The sequence below is a fragment of the Rattus rattus genome, chromosome 16 (genome assembly GCF_011064425.1).
Source record: "Rattus rattus isolate New Zealand chromosome 16, Rrattus_CSIRO_v1, whole genome shotgun sequence".
Classification (NCBI taxonomy): Eukaryota; Metazoa; Chordata; class Mammalia; order Rodentia; family Muridae; genus Rattus; species Rattus rattus.
Window position 1 is genome coordinate 43,574,097 of NC_046169.1, and position 15,531 is coordinate 43,589,627.

At 43.6% G+C, this 15,531-nt stretch overlaps 1 protein-coding gene across 1 annotated transcript in view; it reads left to right on the forward strand.

Moving 5' to 3' along the window:
- The window catches only part of Ep400 (E1A binding protein p400), a 106,674-nt gene continuing 91,143 nt past the window's right edge, over positions 1 to 15,531 (forward strand). Inside the window, exons 1-2 of the mRNA XM_032886868.1 lie at positions 1 to 199; positions 11,874 to 13,243. Coding sequence (XP_032742759.1) covers positions 11,909 to 13,243 — 1,335 coding nt within the window. The 5' untranslated portion in view covers positions 1 to 199; positions 11,874 to 11,908. The remainder of the gene's footprint in view (positions 200 to 11,873; positions 13,244 to 15,531) is intronic.

Below are 15,531 nucleotides of genomic sequence, written 5' to 3' on the forward strand. Positions count from 1 at the left end.
GCGACCTCGCGCGGCTGTGACCGGCGCTACAGGACAGGCACCGTTAGTCCCTCGCCGCTCGCCGTAGCCCCGGCCCTGCTACTTCCTGTGCCCGCGGACCCGGATGCGCCGAGCGGCTGCGGCGCGCTCGAGCCACCCGGCTGTCCTGACGCGGCGGAGCGCGGCTCGCGGTGCAAGTGAACCGGACAGCGTCAGCGGGGTGAGAGGTGGGATGGTGGGCGGCAGGCGGCGGTGGTATACCGGGTGGTCGTCTTCAGTGGTGCTTGCCGCCCTCGTCACGTCGGGCCCAGGCCGCGCCGGCGCTTTGTCGTGAGCGGGCGGGGCCGAGGGGCCGGGCGGCGCGGAGAGGGACCGGTGGCTCCGCGCGTGGTTCGGCCTCGGGAAGGCCCTTCTCCGGTCTTCACTCTCGGGTGCCGGGTTCTGGGCAGGCGCGCGGCCGTATCGGAGCGCTCGGGAAGGCGGGGCTCTTAACGCCCGCGGCACCGTTGGCCGGCGGCGCGCGGCTTCCTTTCGCGACGTAGAGCCTTGAGCTGAGGCAGAGCGGGAAGGACGCCGAGGACCTGGGAGAGCTCCGCGGGCCAGGGCCCCGAGGTGCACCATCAGCCGCGGAGCCGCCTCTCCGTAGGTCCGCCCCTAAGTCCAGTATCCCGGAGCACCGCGACTTGTAATTGGGGGTTGCGCTCATCCCTGGCGGTATATTTGTGTTTTTTGTGCTCTTGATTTTATGTGTGACAAAACGGTTCTTGTTTCGGTTTTGTTTTTTGTTTTTGTTTTTTTTTTCCATTTTAAGACAGTTTCACCGTGTAGCCCTGGCTGGCCTTTTAATTCGTCATTTAGACCAGGTTGGCCTTGAGCTCACAAAGATACTCGGCTCTTGTACGTGGTGAGTGTGTGTGTGTTTTGTGAGAGAGACACAGAGACATAGACAGAGAGACAGAGAGACTTTGAATAGCCACAAGGCAAACTGCATGTTAACTTTAAATCTTCTGTTTACGTATTTAGGTTTTCTGAGACAGTCTCATGGAAGTCAGAATCAGCCTGGACGGAACTCATTTTGTAGCCTAAGCTGGTTTGTAATTCTTAGCAATTCAGATGCTTCAGCCTTGGTACTGGGGTTGCAGGTGTGAGCCATTATGCCTGGCTGTGTATTTTGTTTTCTTGTTTTTGAGATGAATTCAGGTTATCTACCTACCTCGGTCTCTGAGTATATGGGAGTGCTGGTACTTGCAGACCCTCCACCTCCCCCTTTTTTTTTTTAAATGTTCTCAGTGAGTAGTTCTGGCTGGCCTGAAACAGGCTGGCCTCGAACTCAAAAGAGATTTACCTGCTTCTGCCACCCGAGTACTAAAGGATTGAAAGTGTGCCCACCCCCCTCCAATGTTTTGAAAACTCCAGGTAGTCTAATAACGTTATTTCCCCGTATTCTATTCTAACTTTAAAAAAAGTTTGGTATTGTGTAATGAAACTGCTTTAAGTTGTGTAGGTACCATGGTCATCCAGCTGTACAATAACTGCCTCAGGTTGCTGGTACTGTTATCCCTGTGAGGCATTCACTGGTACTGTGCCCTCTGGGTTGGGTTGCCCTTTGTGGCCCACTCAACGCCATAACATAACATTCTTCAGAGTGGCTGTCAGTTGTTTTCTGGCCACCTTATTTACAACTACATAGTAACCTTTCCTCGGGTTAATGCTCCCCTCCAGTTGACCCTTTCAGCTCTCAGCTGCCTTGTATTCCTGGATGGGAGAGAATTTTTTGCATGCTTTCAGCTGCCATTTCCTTCTTTTTCTGTAGTGGCTTTTACTTAGCCTTTTGGTCACCTCCTCTCCAGTGATTAGGCTCCACTGTTTGTGAAGGCTTTGTTCTGGCTGTCCATGAAATTTGTTTGTGTGTACACACACATACACACACACAGAGAATATGTATTGTGTGTGTCTGCTGTGTGTACACACACATACACACACACAGAGAATATGTATTGTGTGTGTCTGCTGTGCGTAAGTGCCTACTGTGACAGGAGGGCGTCTGGTGGTTATGAGCTACCCAGGCGTGGGTGTTGGGATTCAAACTCAGATCCTCTTAAAGAGCAGCATGTGCTCTTGACTCCTGAGCTCTTCAACCCTGTCTTTTTTATTTTATGTATATAGGTGTTTTGCCTACATGTATGTCTCTGTACCACTTGGGTGCCTGATGCCCACAGAGGCCAGAAGAGGGAATCAGATACCCTGGAACTGGAGTTACAGAGGATTGTAAGTCACCATGTTGGTGGTGGGAATTAAACCCATGTCTTCTGGAAGAGCAGGCAGTGCTCTTAAATGCTGAGCCATCTTTCTAGCCCATGACCATGAGTTTCTTGAGGTTGTTTAAAAGCAAAGAAGTGGAAGCCTTGTCTTTTTTATTTATTTATATTTATTTATTTGGTCAGTGAGCAGTAGGTGGCCTTGAACTATGTAGACCTGTCTCAACTTGAACTTGTGATTCTCCTGCCTCTGCCTTCTGAGTGCTTCCAGTATAGACAGGCATGAACCACCATACTTGGCTGAAAGCCTCATTTTTAATATGTTTAATCTTTGTGAATGTGTGTGGTATTGGGGAGCAAATTCAAGTTCCTCCACATGTTAAGCAAACACTTAACCCTTGAGTTTTTCCTAACCCTTATCCTTAAACATTTAATGTTTTAACACCCTTAGTAAAGGGTGTTAGTTTTTGGTTTCTGTCAAATGACTTATTTGGGTATGGAAAGTGTTCTTGAACATGGTTCCCAGGGGTTGAAGGCAGACTATGTTTGTGGGAGAATTTTGAATTGTTGGCAGTACTTCTCAGGGAGAAGAGAAGCAGTTTTTTGTAGCTAGACCTCAGTGATTGGGTGATAGAAGGCCTTTTAGTGTAGCCACCACTGACTGCTTTGAACCCCAGTTGGGTTCTGGCTCTCACCAAGTTGTCTTTATATAAGATGGAGACCAGTTAACCAATACTGGCCATACGAACTGCTAACCCCCAAAACCTGCTCTGTGTGGGCCAGTGGGAGTAGTGATAAAACAGTTCACTGGTCAAGTGAGCCTTTCCCTCTGTGATTTTTTTTTCTGTGGCCATTTCTCCAAGTGGCAATTTCACCTGTCTTGGCTTTCAGTGTGTGTGTGTCTGTGTGTCTGTGTCTGTCTGTCTTGCAGAGGTTGAACTAAAATTAGAATTTATTAGGACACTGTGGCCCATGCTTAGGAAGCAGAAACATGTGCATCTCTATTATGAGTTTGAGGCTAGACAGGCGCTACATAGTGAAGTGTCTTGAAGGAAATAAAAATAAAATTTAAATTTAAACTGAGTGAAATGGATTATTGAGGCATGTAAATTAAAATCTAGGTGTGATCTCATCCCAGTTATAGTGACAGTTAATGAAAAGACAGTAACTTATTGGCAAGCCTGTGAAAAGGGGAGCTGTGATATGTAGTTGGAACATAAATTAATACTGCTAACCATGGACCCAGAATGGGAGTAACCCAAAAAAAACTAAAAAATGGAACTACTTCTGACCAAGCAATCTCTAGGTATATATATCCAAAAGAAATGTAGTCAGTATACAGAAGAGACACCTGCACAACCCTGTTTCTTTCAGCACTGATCACAATATCCAAAATACAGAGTCAACTCAGGTGCCCATCTGGGACTGAGTGGGAAAGAATGTGATGTCTCTATGCATCGACATACATTGAAGGATTCAGTTATAAGGAGAATGGCGTTGAGTCATTTGCCACAGATTGGATGGGATTAGAGACAGTTTGTAAAGTGAAATAAGCTGTTACACAGTGCTGTGAGCAAATATCAGAAGTCACTTAGGAATTTTATTTTGGTTCACAGTTTAGAAGGTGTAGTCACAGTGACCGTAAGGTCTCTGTGGTGGTTGGAGTATATGGTGAACCTTGTTCACATCTCAGTGTGTCAGGTAGCACCTCCAAGGTCCACTCCAGCAGTCCACTTCTGCTAGCTAGGTAATATCTCCTGAAGATTCCCAAATCTCTTAAAACAGTGCCACCAGTTGGAGACCGGATATTCATCAAACACATGGGTGTAGAAGGCATCTTAATATTTGTAACTTTTGTCTTTGGTCCCATAGACTTAGGACATTTTGTAATGCAGGATATATTCACTCCAGCTGTACAAATCACCAGGATCTTAACCATCCCAGTATTGTTTAAAAGTTCAAAGGATATTTTGAGACTTAAGGAAAACTTACAACTGTGAACCCTTGTTAAAAATAAAAGAATAAAAAGATGTTAAGTACTTCCAGTATATACAGAGTGAAAACATTGCTGTTCTAAAATGAAAGAAATACCAAACTAAAGCAAGACTGAAGCCCAGCAGAGCAGATAACCAAACCTGTAGTTTCATATTCAGCATCTGGAGTTGTGGTACCATGTGGGCTTCAGCAGGCTTGGTCAGCCTTACATGTGGACTCTTTTGGGCCAGTTCCATTTGTTGGTGCCTGCAGCTGTTCTTGGAGCATCTTAGGTATCTCCAACATCCTAGAATTGCTTTTGCAACTCAGGCTTACCTTTCACAGCTTCATGAACAGAACTCAGGTTCTTAATGTAAGTCTGACCTTGCATGCTACACAATGCTTTTTTTGTCTGCTTATTTTCTGGAACCTTGGATCAAGTCTCTGTGACCCTTAACTCTGACCATACTTCTGAATGCTTGCAAAACCAGCAGTACTTGCTGTATGGACCAGGCTAACCTCCCATTTGTGGCACTACTGCTTTTGCCCCAAGTACTTAGATTACATGTATATGCCACCATTTCTGCATTTAACATTTTCAGTGGTGCAGGCCTTTAATTCCATCACTTGGGAGGCAGAAGCCGGCAGATCTCTAAGTTCTTATATCTCTACCTCCCTTCCAATCCATATTCCACTCTTACCCTTCTAACCCCCAACACTAGGTAGGAGAGAAAGATGGTTAGAGGAGAAAGGTGACATAGACCCCTAGATTATTTCCTGCTGGTTAGGGACTTTGGGTTCCTAGGAGCAAGTCCAGTTTTTTTGTCATCAGAATATCTCCAAACAGAATACACGCCCTCTGGTGGCACTCATTTATTTATGCCCTCTTCAGAGTACCTACCCCAGAATTAAGGCAAACTCATCGCTGTAAATCCCAGCTGGCAAACATCACGTCCCTGCTAGTGCACTAGCAAATCATAATCATCTGTGTGAAACAGCCTCTTATCCCACACCTGGGATTAAAACAAAACTTTACTCATGTAACATAACTGGGTTTTTAAAGAAACCGAAATTTTCACTGCAAAACCCTGTCTTGAAAAACAAAAACAGAAACAAAAAACCAACAAAAAAAGAGGTTTTCAAATGAGTTTATATTTTTATATTATAGAAGCTTTAATGAAGTATTTATTTGTATTATTTTAAAATTGTGTGTGAACCCAGGTGCCTGTGGAGATAAGAGGCGTCACATTTACTTGGAACTAGAGTTACTGGAGTTGTGGTATGGGAATCAAACTTGGTCCTCTGTGAGAGCTGAGCCATCTCTCCAGTGTACGTCCATAAAGTCTTGCCTTTAGGGCACCTTCCCTCTGGTTTCAGTATGCCTTTCCTCTTACTAGCACTAATAATTCTAACAGTTAAAGTAGCTTTGCTCTCCTGTCTGTAACTGTAAATGTGCTCATTCTTTTTCCCTCACCCAAGTGCACATTTGCTTTGAATTCACACTGTAAACCTAACTAATGGCAGCCAGCAGTAGCCTTGCTATACCTTGAAAGTTTTGAAATTTTTTTGCCAGATTAATTAGTATTTTACTTTTGAGGTCAGCCTCAAAATTTCAGGACACAGGCAGAATATAGATTCTTTGCCAGAATGTAACAGAAACGACCTCTAGTCTAGCTCTGACAGACGACTTTGTTCTCACCTAAAACCTCATGAGTGTAGTCTTTACTGTTGATAAACATCTTGAGTTAACAGGTGGTCATAAGAGGTTGTAGTGTGGCGAACAGTTCACATTTAGACCATATAGGGAAAGCCAAGTACCTTGTGATCTTATTTATGCATGGAGTAAAGTAGATGTCAGAAGTTGAGAGTAGATTAGTTGAGTGATGGATACCAAGGTACAGGTATGTGGGAGGTGATCTGCAGCACCCTGGGGTGACTGGTGTGCAACAGTCTGTCTTGCTTTTCCAAGGGTTCTCGGCACAGAGGTGATATGATGACTATAATGTCAGCATTGCGCATTCTGTGCAGATACCACCACCCCTGCACCCATGAACATGCACAAAGGATATGTCAATTTAAAAAAGCATTTAGGAATCTGGACTAGGAAGGATTACTCCTCCTACAGGGCCCTACAGGAAAATTGTTCTCTTGTTCTTTCTCTCTCCTCATTTCCACAAACATGAACAAGAACAAAAGCAGGCCAAGTTGTCATCTAATAAGAACACTCAGAAAGCTGAGACAGGAGGATTGTGAGTTTGAGGCAGCCTGAGATACATAATAGGTTCTAAGTCAGTCTGGGCTACATGGTTATACTATCTCATAAAAACTACAAATTGCTGAGTTAAAATTAGAAAGATAAGCGGGGTAGTGGTGGCGCAGCCTTTATTTCCAGCTCTTGGAGGCAAAAGTAAGTTTTGAGTTTGAGGCCAGCCTGGTCTACAGAGCTAGTTCTAGGTACAAACAGAGCTACACAGAGAAACCCTATTCTAAAAAACAACAACAGTTTTTTAAAGTTTTGTTGGTGGTCTTCCCATGCTGTCTGTTGGGGTATCTGCACCTTATTCTGAGAAAGTACTCTATTTGTCTTTAAAACAAATTATAATGTGTATGGGTGTTTTGCCTGCATGTATGTCTGTGTACCTCTATGTAGTATCTGAGGAGGCCTGAAGAGGTTGTTAGATTTCTTTAGACTGGAGTGAGAGACAGTTGTGAGCTGCCATGTAACATGTCCTAGGAATGGAACCTGTTCCCTGTTGAAGAGCAGCTGGTGCTCTAAACTGTGGAGCCATCTCTCCAACCCCTTGGGAAGCAGCTTTAGATGGGTGGCTTCCTTATCTTACAGTTGATGGTATTTGTTATTTATTTAGATATGTGTATGTGTGTGTGTGTGTGTGTGTGTGAGAGAGAGAGAGAGAGAGAGAGAGAGAGAGAGAGAGAGAGAGACTGACTGACTGACTTGTAGTAGTCCATTCTCTCCTGCTATGTGGTTCCTGGGAACTGAATTCAGGTGCCAAGCTGATAGATTGGTTTGCCTGTGAAACATCTTTTGGGCTAGTTTTTTTTTTTTTTTAAAACTATTTCTTTCTTTCTTTTTTTTTTTATTTATTATATATGAGTACACTGTAGCTGTCTTCAGACACACCAGAAGAGGGCATCGGATCTCATTACAGATGGTTGTGAGCCACCATGTGGTTGCTGGGATTTGAACTCAGGACCTTGGGAAGAGCAGTCGGTGCTCTTAACCACTGAGCCATCTCTCCAGCCCCCTGGGCTAGTTTTTTTTAAAGATTTATTTATTGTTATTTTATGTATAGAAGTTTTGTTTACATATATATGTCCGTATACCACATACATGAATGTTGCTGGAAGACGCCAGAAAAGGATACCAGATTTCTTGGAACTGGAATTACAGATGGTTGTGAGCCACCATGTGGATGCTGGGAATTAAACTTTGGTCCTCTGGAGGAGCAGCCACTCCTCTTAACCATTGAGCTGTGTCTCTGCCCTGTAGGTCAAATTTTTAAGCAAAAAAAAAAATTAATCTGATAGGTCAATTTTCTTAGAACAGATTCTGGAAATAAGAGTCACTACATCAAAGGTTATAGGGTATCCAAGCCCTTTCCACTTTTTTTTTTTTTTTTAAAGATTTTATTTATTCATTTTATATATGATAAGTACACTGTCACTGTCTTCAGACATACCAGAAGAATGCATTGGATCTTGTTACAGATGGTTGTGAATCACTATGTGGTTGCTGGGATTTGAACTCATGACCTCTGGAAGAGCAGTCAGTGCTCTTAACCGCTGAACCATCTCTCCAGCCCCCATTCCACTTTCTATTGTCCTCTGAATTCATTCCCATTCGGTGTTGAGGATCATTTGAAATCTATCACCTCACCTTGCTTCCCAGACCCCCTGCAGCAGTGTGTCTAGTGGTCTGTCACTTGTGTGGTTGCAGGCTTGTTTATCTTAGGTATGTAAGTGGTGACATTAGACATTCTCCTCAACCTGTTAGGCAGATGTTTGGTTTTCTCTTGTTTAGTATTTCACTGTCTTTGACAAGTGTATTCTTTGGTGCTGGTGGTAAGCGTTTGTCCTACTGTACTCAGATGTCCTTTCAGAGATGCATGTGGTAGAGAAGTGCTCCTACCCAGCTCTATGTCTAGCTCCTGTTTTCAAATGTCTTGCTTAATGGTTTTTATTTTATGTGCATTGATATTTTGCCTGCATGTATATATATGTGAGGGTGTTGGATACCCTGGAACCTGAGTTACAGACAGTTGTGAGCTGCCATGTGGGGTGTTGAGAATTGAACCCTGGTCCTCTGGAAAAGCAGCCAATGTTCTTAATCTCTGAGCCATCTCTCCAACCCCTTTTGAATTTTTAACATTTTATTCCTTTATTTATTTTTTGTTATTATTGTTTGTTTGTTTTTCTCTTTATATAACCCTTGTGTCCTGGAACTCTCTCTATAGACCAAGCCGGCCTTCAACTCACAGAGTTCCTTATGTCTCTGCCTCACGAGTGTTGGGATTAAAGATTTGCACCACTACAGCCTGACACATTTTTATTCTTACATTCTCATTTTCGAGACATGATGGCTTGGAACTTCCTCTGTAGGCCAGCTGGCCTTGAACTAAGAGAGATCCACCTGCCTTTGCCTTCTGAGTTGGGATTAAAGGACTATCTCTACTCCTGGTATTTGACATTTTAAATTGTATGTGCTTTTTTTATGTATATGGAATATGAGCACTGTCTTGTATGTGTGTGTTGTATGTATGTGTATATGAGTACGGATGCTGGTGTGAAGGTCAGAGGGCAATCTCTAGTGTTTGCTCTTACCTTCCACTTTGTTTGAGATAGGGGCTCTTCAGACCTATATATACCATGCTAGGTGACCTGTGATCTGGGTGTTCTCCTTTCTCAGTTTCCTGTTTGAATGTAGGAGCCTGGGGATTACAGATTATGGTGTCTTGCTTTTACATGGGTCCTGGGAATTAAAACTCAGATTCCTTTGTTTGTGTAGCAAGTGCTTTCTTTACCAAGCTATCTCTGTAACTTGAAATCCTTTCAAATCCTGCTATTGCTTTAGCTGCAACTTTATTATTTTGGGGGCTACAAAATTGAAATTTTTTCAGGATTATTACACTTCTGGATTTTTATTTTATGTCTTTTACATGTAGTATAACTCTTAAGTGTTAGCTAATAGAAATACTTAATTTCATATATGCTTTTTGATGAGTTCATGTTGAATTTTCTCAGTATATAATAACTTTTTATCCCCATCTCTTTGCCCTAGTTTTGTGACTTGTTCTACTTGACTTTGTTTCTGGAGCTGGGGCACTCTTAGGAGCTGCCCTGCCTTTGCAACCTTTTTGCCCTGACCTCCTGATAGTCGGGAGTCATGGGTATGGCCACCACATTCAGATTATGCATTCTTGTATGTGGAGGAGCTTCTTTTTGCTCCTTCATTACTTGACATTCTGGGATTGTTTTTTTTTTTTTTAAAAGATTTATTTATTTTATGTATATGAGTACACTGAAGCTGTTCTTAAACACACCAGAAGAAGGTATCTGACTGCATTACAGATGGTTGTGAGCCACCATGTGGTTGTTAGGAATTGAACTCAGGACCTCTGGAAGAGCAGTCAGTGCTCTTAATCTCTGAGTCATCTCTCCAGCCCCACATTCTGGGATTTTTGTAAGGAGATCATTGTATATGCTTTTCTGTTTTTGTGCTAAGATTAGAAAATTTTATTAATTAGATTTTTGTTACTCTGAAAAAATTGTAAAGGTGGGAAGATCGGTTTTGGCTCATGTTTCAGAGGTTCAGTCCGTGGTTCCATGAGGCCATTGTTTCTGGATGATGGTGAGTCAGAGCAGCAGGGAGGTTGTGGAGGAGCAAAGCTGCTCACTTCATTGGCCATCAGGAGTAGGTGAGTTAGGCAGGAAGGATCTGAGGATAAGACATACCCTTGTACATTTAATCCCAGCATTCAGGAGACAAAGGCAGGCAGAGCTCTTGGTCTCGGGAGTTCCAGGACAGCCAGGGCTGCACAGGGAAACCCTGTCTTGAATATCAAAACCAAGAACAACAAAAACAAACCAAAGAGACCTACCCTCAAACCATACTCTCAGTGACCTATGTGTCCCATCTGTCCCCATCTTCAGCTTTTCCCTACCTCCCCTTGTGTCGTAAGCCTTATTGGTGAGCTCTTCACAGCCAACCATTGCAAGAATCTTGTTCTGAAGACACGATGTGACCCAAAGCTCCCCTGTATTTATAGAAGTGATTCATGTTCATCTTCCTCTCCTTTTTTGAGATAGGGTCTTGCTATATAGTACTGTGTGACCTTGAACTTACAGCTTTTGGAGGGCTGGGGTTTCTGGTATGTGCTGCTGCACCTGGATTGATGTTTTTGATTTGAAAGTCTTGCATATTTTTTAAGTTTTTCAATTCATGGCTTCTTTATTTCCTTTCCATGTTCTGAGATAAGCAATGGTGTCCTTGATGAGGCTGCTGCTTGTCTTGGTGGTAAAAGTATACCCTTAAATGAAATATTTGTGTGTATGCGCACACATGTTGTGTGATGTATATGTAAGAGGTAAGAGGACACCTTGGGGGTTTGACTCTCTTTATCCACCACGTGGTACTTGAGGATTGAACTCAGATTCTGAGGCGTGTTTACCCCAGTGCCACGACTCGGGGGCACTGTCTGTTCTGTGTTGGCTAAATGTCAGGTGTTATGGATTTGCACCATTGTTTTTTCTGAGGAAGATGATGTAGTGTGATTTTGGTTAACTATAGTAGGAAATAGGTAGACCGAAGGGCAGCACTGGTGATCTGACACCAAATTGTGCTTCTCTCTGCTTTGTCTTCTGTTTCTTCCCAAAGCCTATCCTCCTCCATGAGTCCTTTCTGTTCTTTCTTCACTGTCTAACCATCTCAGCTTGGCCTTCCTTTTACTTATGCTATAGAGAGGACCCCTTTGTTGCCATACATGTTGACAGGAAGACTGCCATTCATTGGGATCCATGTCGTCCATAGTCTTCACCACTTGAGCTCTCCTCATCAAGGTGATGGCAGTGTTGACCTGTGCCTGAAGGGACTGATGGTCTCTCAGTGGGAACACACTCCTTGCCAGCAGCTTTCTTTTTTGGGTCAACAGCGTAACTGTTCTGGTCTGTTCTTGGGAAGCAGAGATAGCTGTTTGGCAAACTAGTAAATCCCAAGAAGTACCAGAGTGGGGTTCTTTGGCACTGTGGCAGATGTTATAGGGTCATTGACAAAGTGGCAACTGCCCCTTTGGATTGAATGAGTTGTGTAGTACCATGGTTTTTTCTAAATGGGATTCATTGACTTCTTGATCTTCTGTTTCTTTATTATGGTAGAGATAGGACACCTTCTCCCTTAGCCTTCTTTCCTTTGGAATCTTGGATGGAGGAAAGGTGATGGAAGGAAGTTATGGGTTACATGTTAAGTGACCACCTTTTCTTACTATATAAAATAATAAGTGTTCTTGCTCGAATCAAACACCAGTGTGATTGTAGGTATGTTTTCAAGTATGTTTTCAGGGCTACTAAATGGTAATTAGTATTAAGTGGTAATCAAATGATTGTATTTGCCTTCCAATGTCTTGATTTTAATTCTGATTTTTTTAGGGGAACATTACATTGGATAGAAAAGGGAGGTGATAATGCACCATGGCAGTGGTCCTCAGAATGTCCAGCATCAGCTGCAGAGATCTAGGTCCTTCACTGGGAGTGAAGAGGAGCAACCAGCCCATCCCAACTTACCCCCATCTCCTGCAGCACCTTTCGCTCCATCAGCCAGCCCATCTGCACCCCAATCCCCTGGGTACCAGATACAGCAGCTGATGAGCAGAAGTCCTGTGGCTGGGCAGAATGTGAACATCACACTGCAGAATGTTGGCCCAGTCGTGGGAGGAAACCAGCAGATCACACTGGCCCCTTTGCCACTGCCCAACCCTACCTCTCCAGGTTTTCAGTTTGGTGCACAGCAGAGGCGCTTTGAGCATGGCTCTCCATCATACATTCAAGTTACTTCTCCGCTGTCGCAGCAGGTCCAGACTCAAAGCCCCACACAGCCTAACCCCGGGCCAGGGCAAACCCTGCAGAATGTGCGTGCAGGTGCCCCAGGCCCTGGGCTCGGTATCTGCAGCAGCAGCCCCACTGGAGGATTTGTGGATGCCAGTGTGCTTGTGAGGCAGATCAGCTTGAGTCCATCAAGTGGTGGTCACTTTGTATTTCAGGAGGCACCAGGCCTGACTCAGATGGCCCAGGGAGCCCAGGTTCAACTCCAGCATTCAGGCGCTCCCATCACAGTCCGAGAACGGAGACTCTCCCAACCTCATGCACAATCGGGAGGCACCATCCACCATCTAGGGCCTCAGAGCCCTGCAGCTGCAGGAGGTACTGGACTGCAACCTCTGGCCAGCCCGAACCACATCACCACGGCCAGTCTGCCACCCCAGATCAGCAGCATTATTCAGGGTCAGTTGATACAGCAACAGCAGCAGGTGCTTCAGGGGCAGCCAATGAACAGATCTCTGGGATTTGAGAGGACACCTGGCGTGCTGCTCCCTGGCGTAGGAGGACCTTCAGCATTTGGGATGACATCCCCACCGCCACCCACCAGCCCTTCCAGAACTACCATGCCTCCAGGCCTTTCCAGTGTGCCTCTTACATCTATGGGAAGCTCAGGAATAAAGAAGGTTCCCAAGAAGTTGGAGGAGATTCCCCCAGCCTCCCAAGAGATGGCACAGATGAGGAAGCAGTGCCTGGACTACCACTACAAGGAAATGGAGGCACTCAAGGAAGTCTTCAAGGAGTACCTGATTGAACTGTTCTTCTTGCAGCATCTACAGGGGAATATGATGGATTTCTTGGCTTTTAAAAAGAAGCACTATGCCCCTTTACAAGCATATCTTAGGCAGAATGATTTGGACATTGAAGAGGAGGAGGAAGAAGAGGAAGAGGAGGAAGAAAAATCTGAAGTTATCAATGATGAGGTAAGAAATAGCACTTCAGTAGTCTAGAAGGGCTACGTAAAACAAAATAGATGGTGTGCAACAACAGACTGAAAATGTGTTTGGGGTAATGTAGGGTTTGGGTGTCACAGGATCCAAAGAGGAATAAAATGTGTGTTTTCCTTCTTCATGTAGAAGAAGCACTGTTCAATATAGCTGTCTGGGGAGGAAGATGAAGGATATGTTGTGACTGAAGCCTTTTCAGAACCAGGTGTTGTCACTGACAACCAAAACCCACCCTGGGCAGAGAGCTCAGCTAGTACTGTCTAGTCTTCTCCCTGTCTGTATGTATGGTTCTTCGCCAATAAGAAAGACAGCGTGGCCAGTCCCCTGGCAACCCACAGGAAAGGTTTTCCCAGTGCAGTGAAGCTTAGTTCTTCTCTCCTGGCTTCCTGGTTTCACTATAGGTCTGTTTATAAAAAAAAAAAAAAAAAAAAAAGTTTTTAAACCAGGTATTTAGGTCACTAGGTTTATCTTGTGTGGGATGTTCACAATTAAAATACAGATAGTGTCAAGCAACTATAAATTTTTTTTTAGGTTTTAGATACAGTCTTAAATGTGAAGTCATATTATAAGCTCACACTTTGCAGACACCTATGGAGTGATACTTGAAGCAGAAGCTTTTGTAGATAGTTTTTGTATTCCTAGAGTGTTGTACATAAGTCCCCCTAACAGAACAGCAGTTATGAAGTTCTCTGAGGCATGCTGGGGTCTTAGTGACCTGTACTGTGATGCACTGTCTTTTGTGCTTTGTCTTGTTTAGTGTTTATTATGTTGGTGTAGCTTATTTTGTTTTATGACAGAGCTAAAATAAACTGCTGTCGGCCCTTTGGCAATAAAGCCTGCATTTGGTGAGCAAAAGTTTTCCTTTGCTCCAGAGTCCTCACGAGCATCTGTGAATGTATCTGTGTGGCTTAGCCATCTGTCTCTTCTTCAACACTGAACCTAGGCTGGACCGTTTTCGGTATTCAGAAGGTCTCACCTTTTGAATTTGAGGACCACCACTAGTACTATGGAACAGTGGAACTGAGTACTCTTTGTGTCTTTTACCAATGTTGTCTATAAGCTGAGCCTCTTTATCTGCACTTGTGAAGAAAACACAACTTTTTACAGCTTCTACTAAAGTCAGCTTTGCTGTGTGACCCATGTGGTTGGCTATAGAATGTTATAGTGGTACAGATCTTTCAAGAAGCCTCCTGTGGGACACTGATACCTGAGTGCCACTCCCATTTTTCAATTGGAGGTTGAAGAGTCTAAAATGTGATCTAGACTGGAGTGCTGAAGATTGGCAGCTGTTAGATTGTTGTAGTATGAACCTGTCAGTCAGCTCAGTGTCCCTTTATAAAATTTGATGCAAAAACATTCCATTTTTAAACACCTAAATTAGTGAGCTGTCAGCAATGAAATTCTAATAATTTTGAGCAGTCTTAAAAATTGTTACCTTTTTTTCTCAAAATATTTCTCTCAGGTAAAGGTTGTGACAGGCAAGGATGGGCAGACTGGGACTCCCGTTGCTATAGCAACCCAGCTTCCGCCAAATGTTTCTGCTGCTTTTTCATCCCAGCAGCAACCGTTTCAGGTACTTTTTGATGGTTCTAAATTGTAGTCTCATCCCAAACGTTTCTTTCATCCAAATATTTTAACTATTTGCTCTTTGGCATTTTTTTTTCCAGAGCCCATTCCTTATTTTGAACAATAAAAGTCTTTCTTCATATACAGTTCTGAAATTTAGTTGCATGAGTGAATGACAACACAGACCTTACTGCATTGTTTTCTGTGACCTGCAATGTGGTGGTAGCTTGTAGTGTGCATGTCCTCTAATATTCCAAGTCCTGTTATTGTATGCATAGGGTTCCTTGTGTGCTGTGTTTAATGTTTGTTATTTCTTGTGTCTTACCTGTATTTTGAAAACAGTGCAAAACAGAACAAGTGAAAAGACATAATAGGAATTTTTTCCTTAGCTGGAGGAAATATTGGTGTGAATCACCTATAGATCCTTTTTTTTTTTTTTTTTAATTATGTATACATCATACAGCTTTCTGCCTGCATGTATGCACCTGCAGGCCAGAAGAGGGCACCAGACCTGATTATAGATGGTCGTGAGCCACCATGTGGTTGCTGGGAATTGAACTCAGGACCTCTGGAAGAGCAGACAGTGTTCTTAACCTCTGAGCCATCTCTCCAGCCCCACCTATAGATCCTTAGAACTGAAATCTCTTAGTGAAGGAGACCAGAATGCTTTTATGAAGCTGGGGTTCATATACATGCTA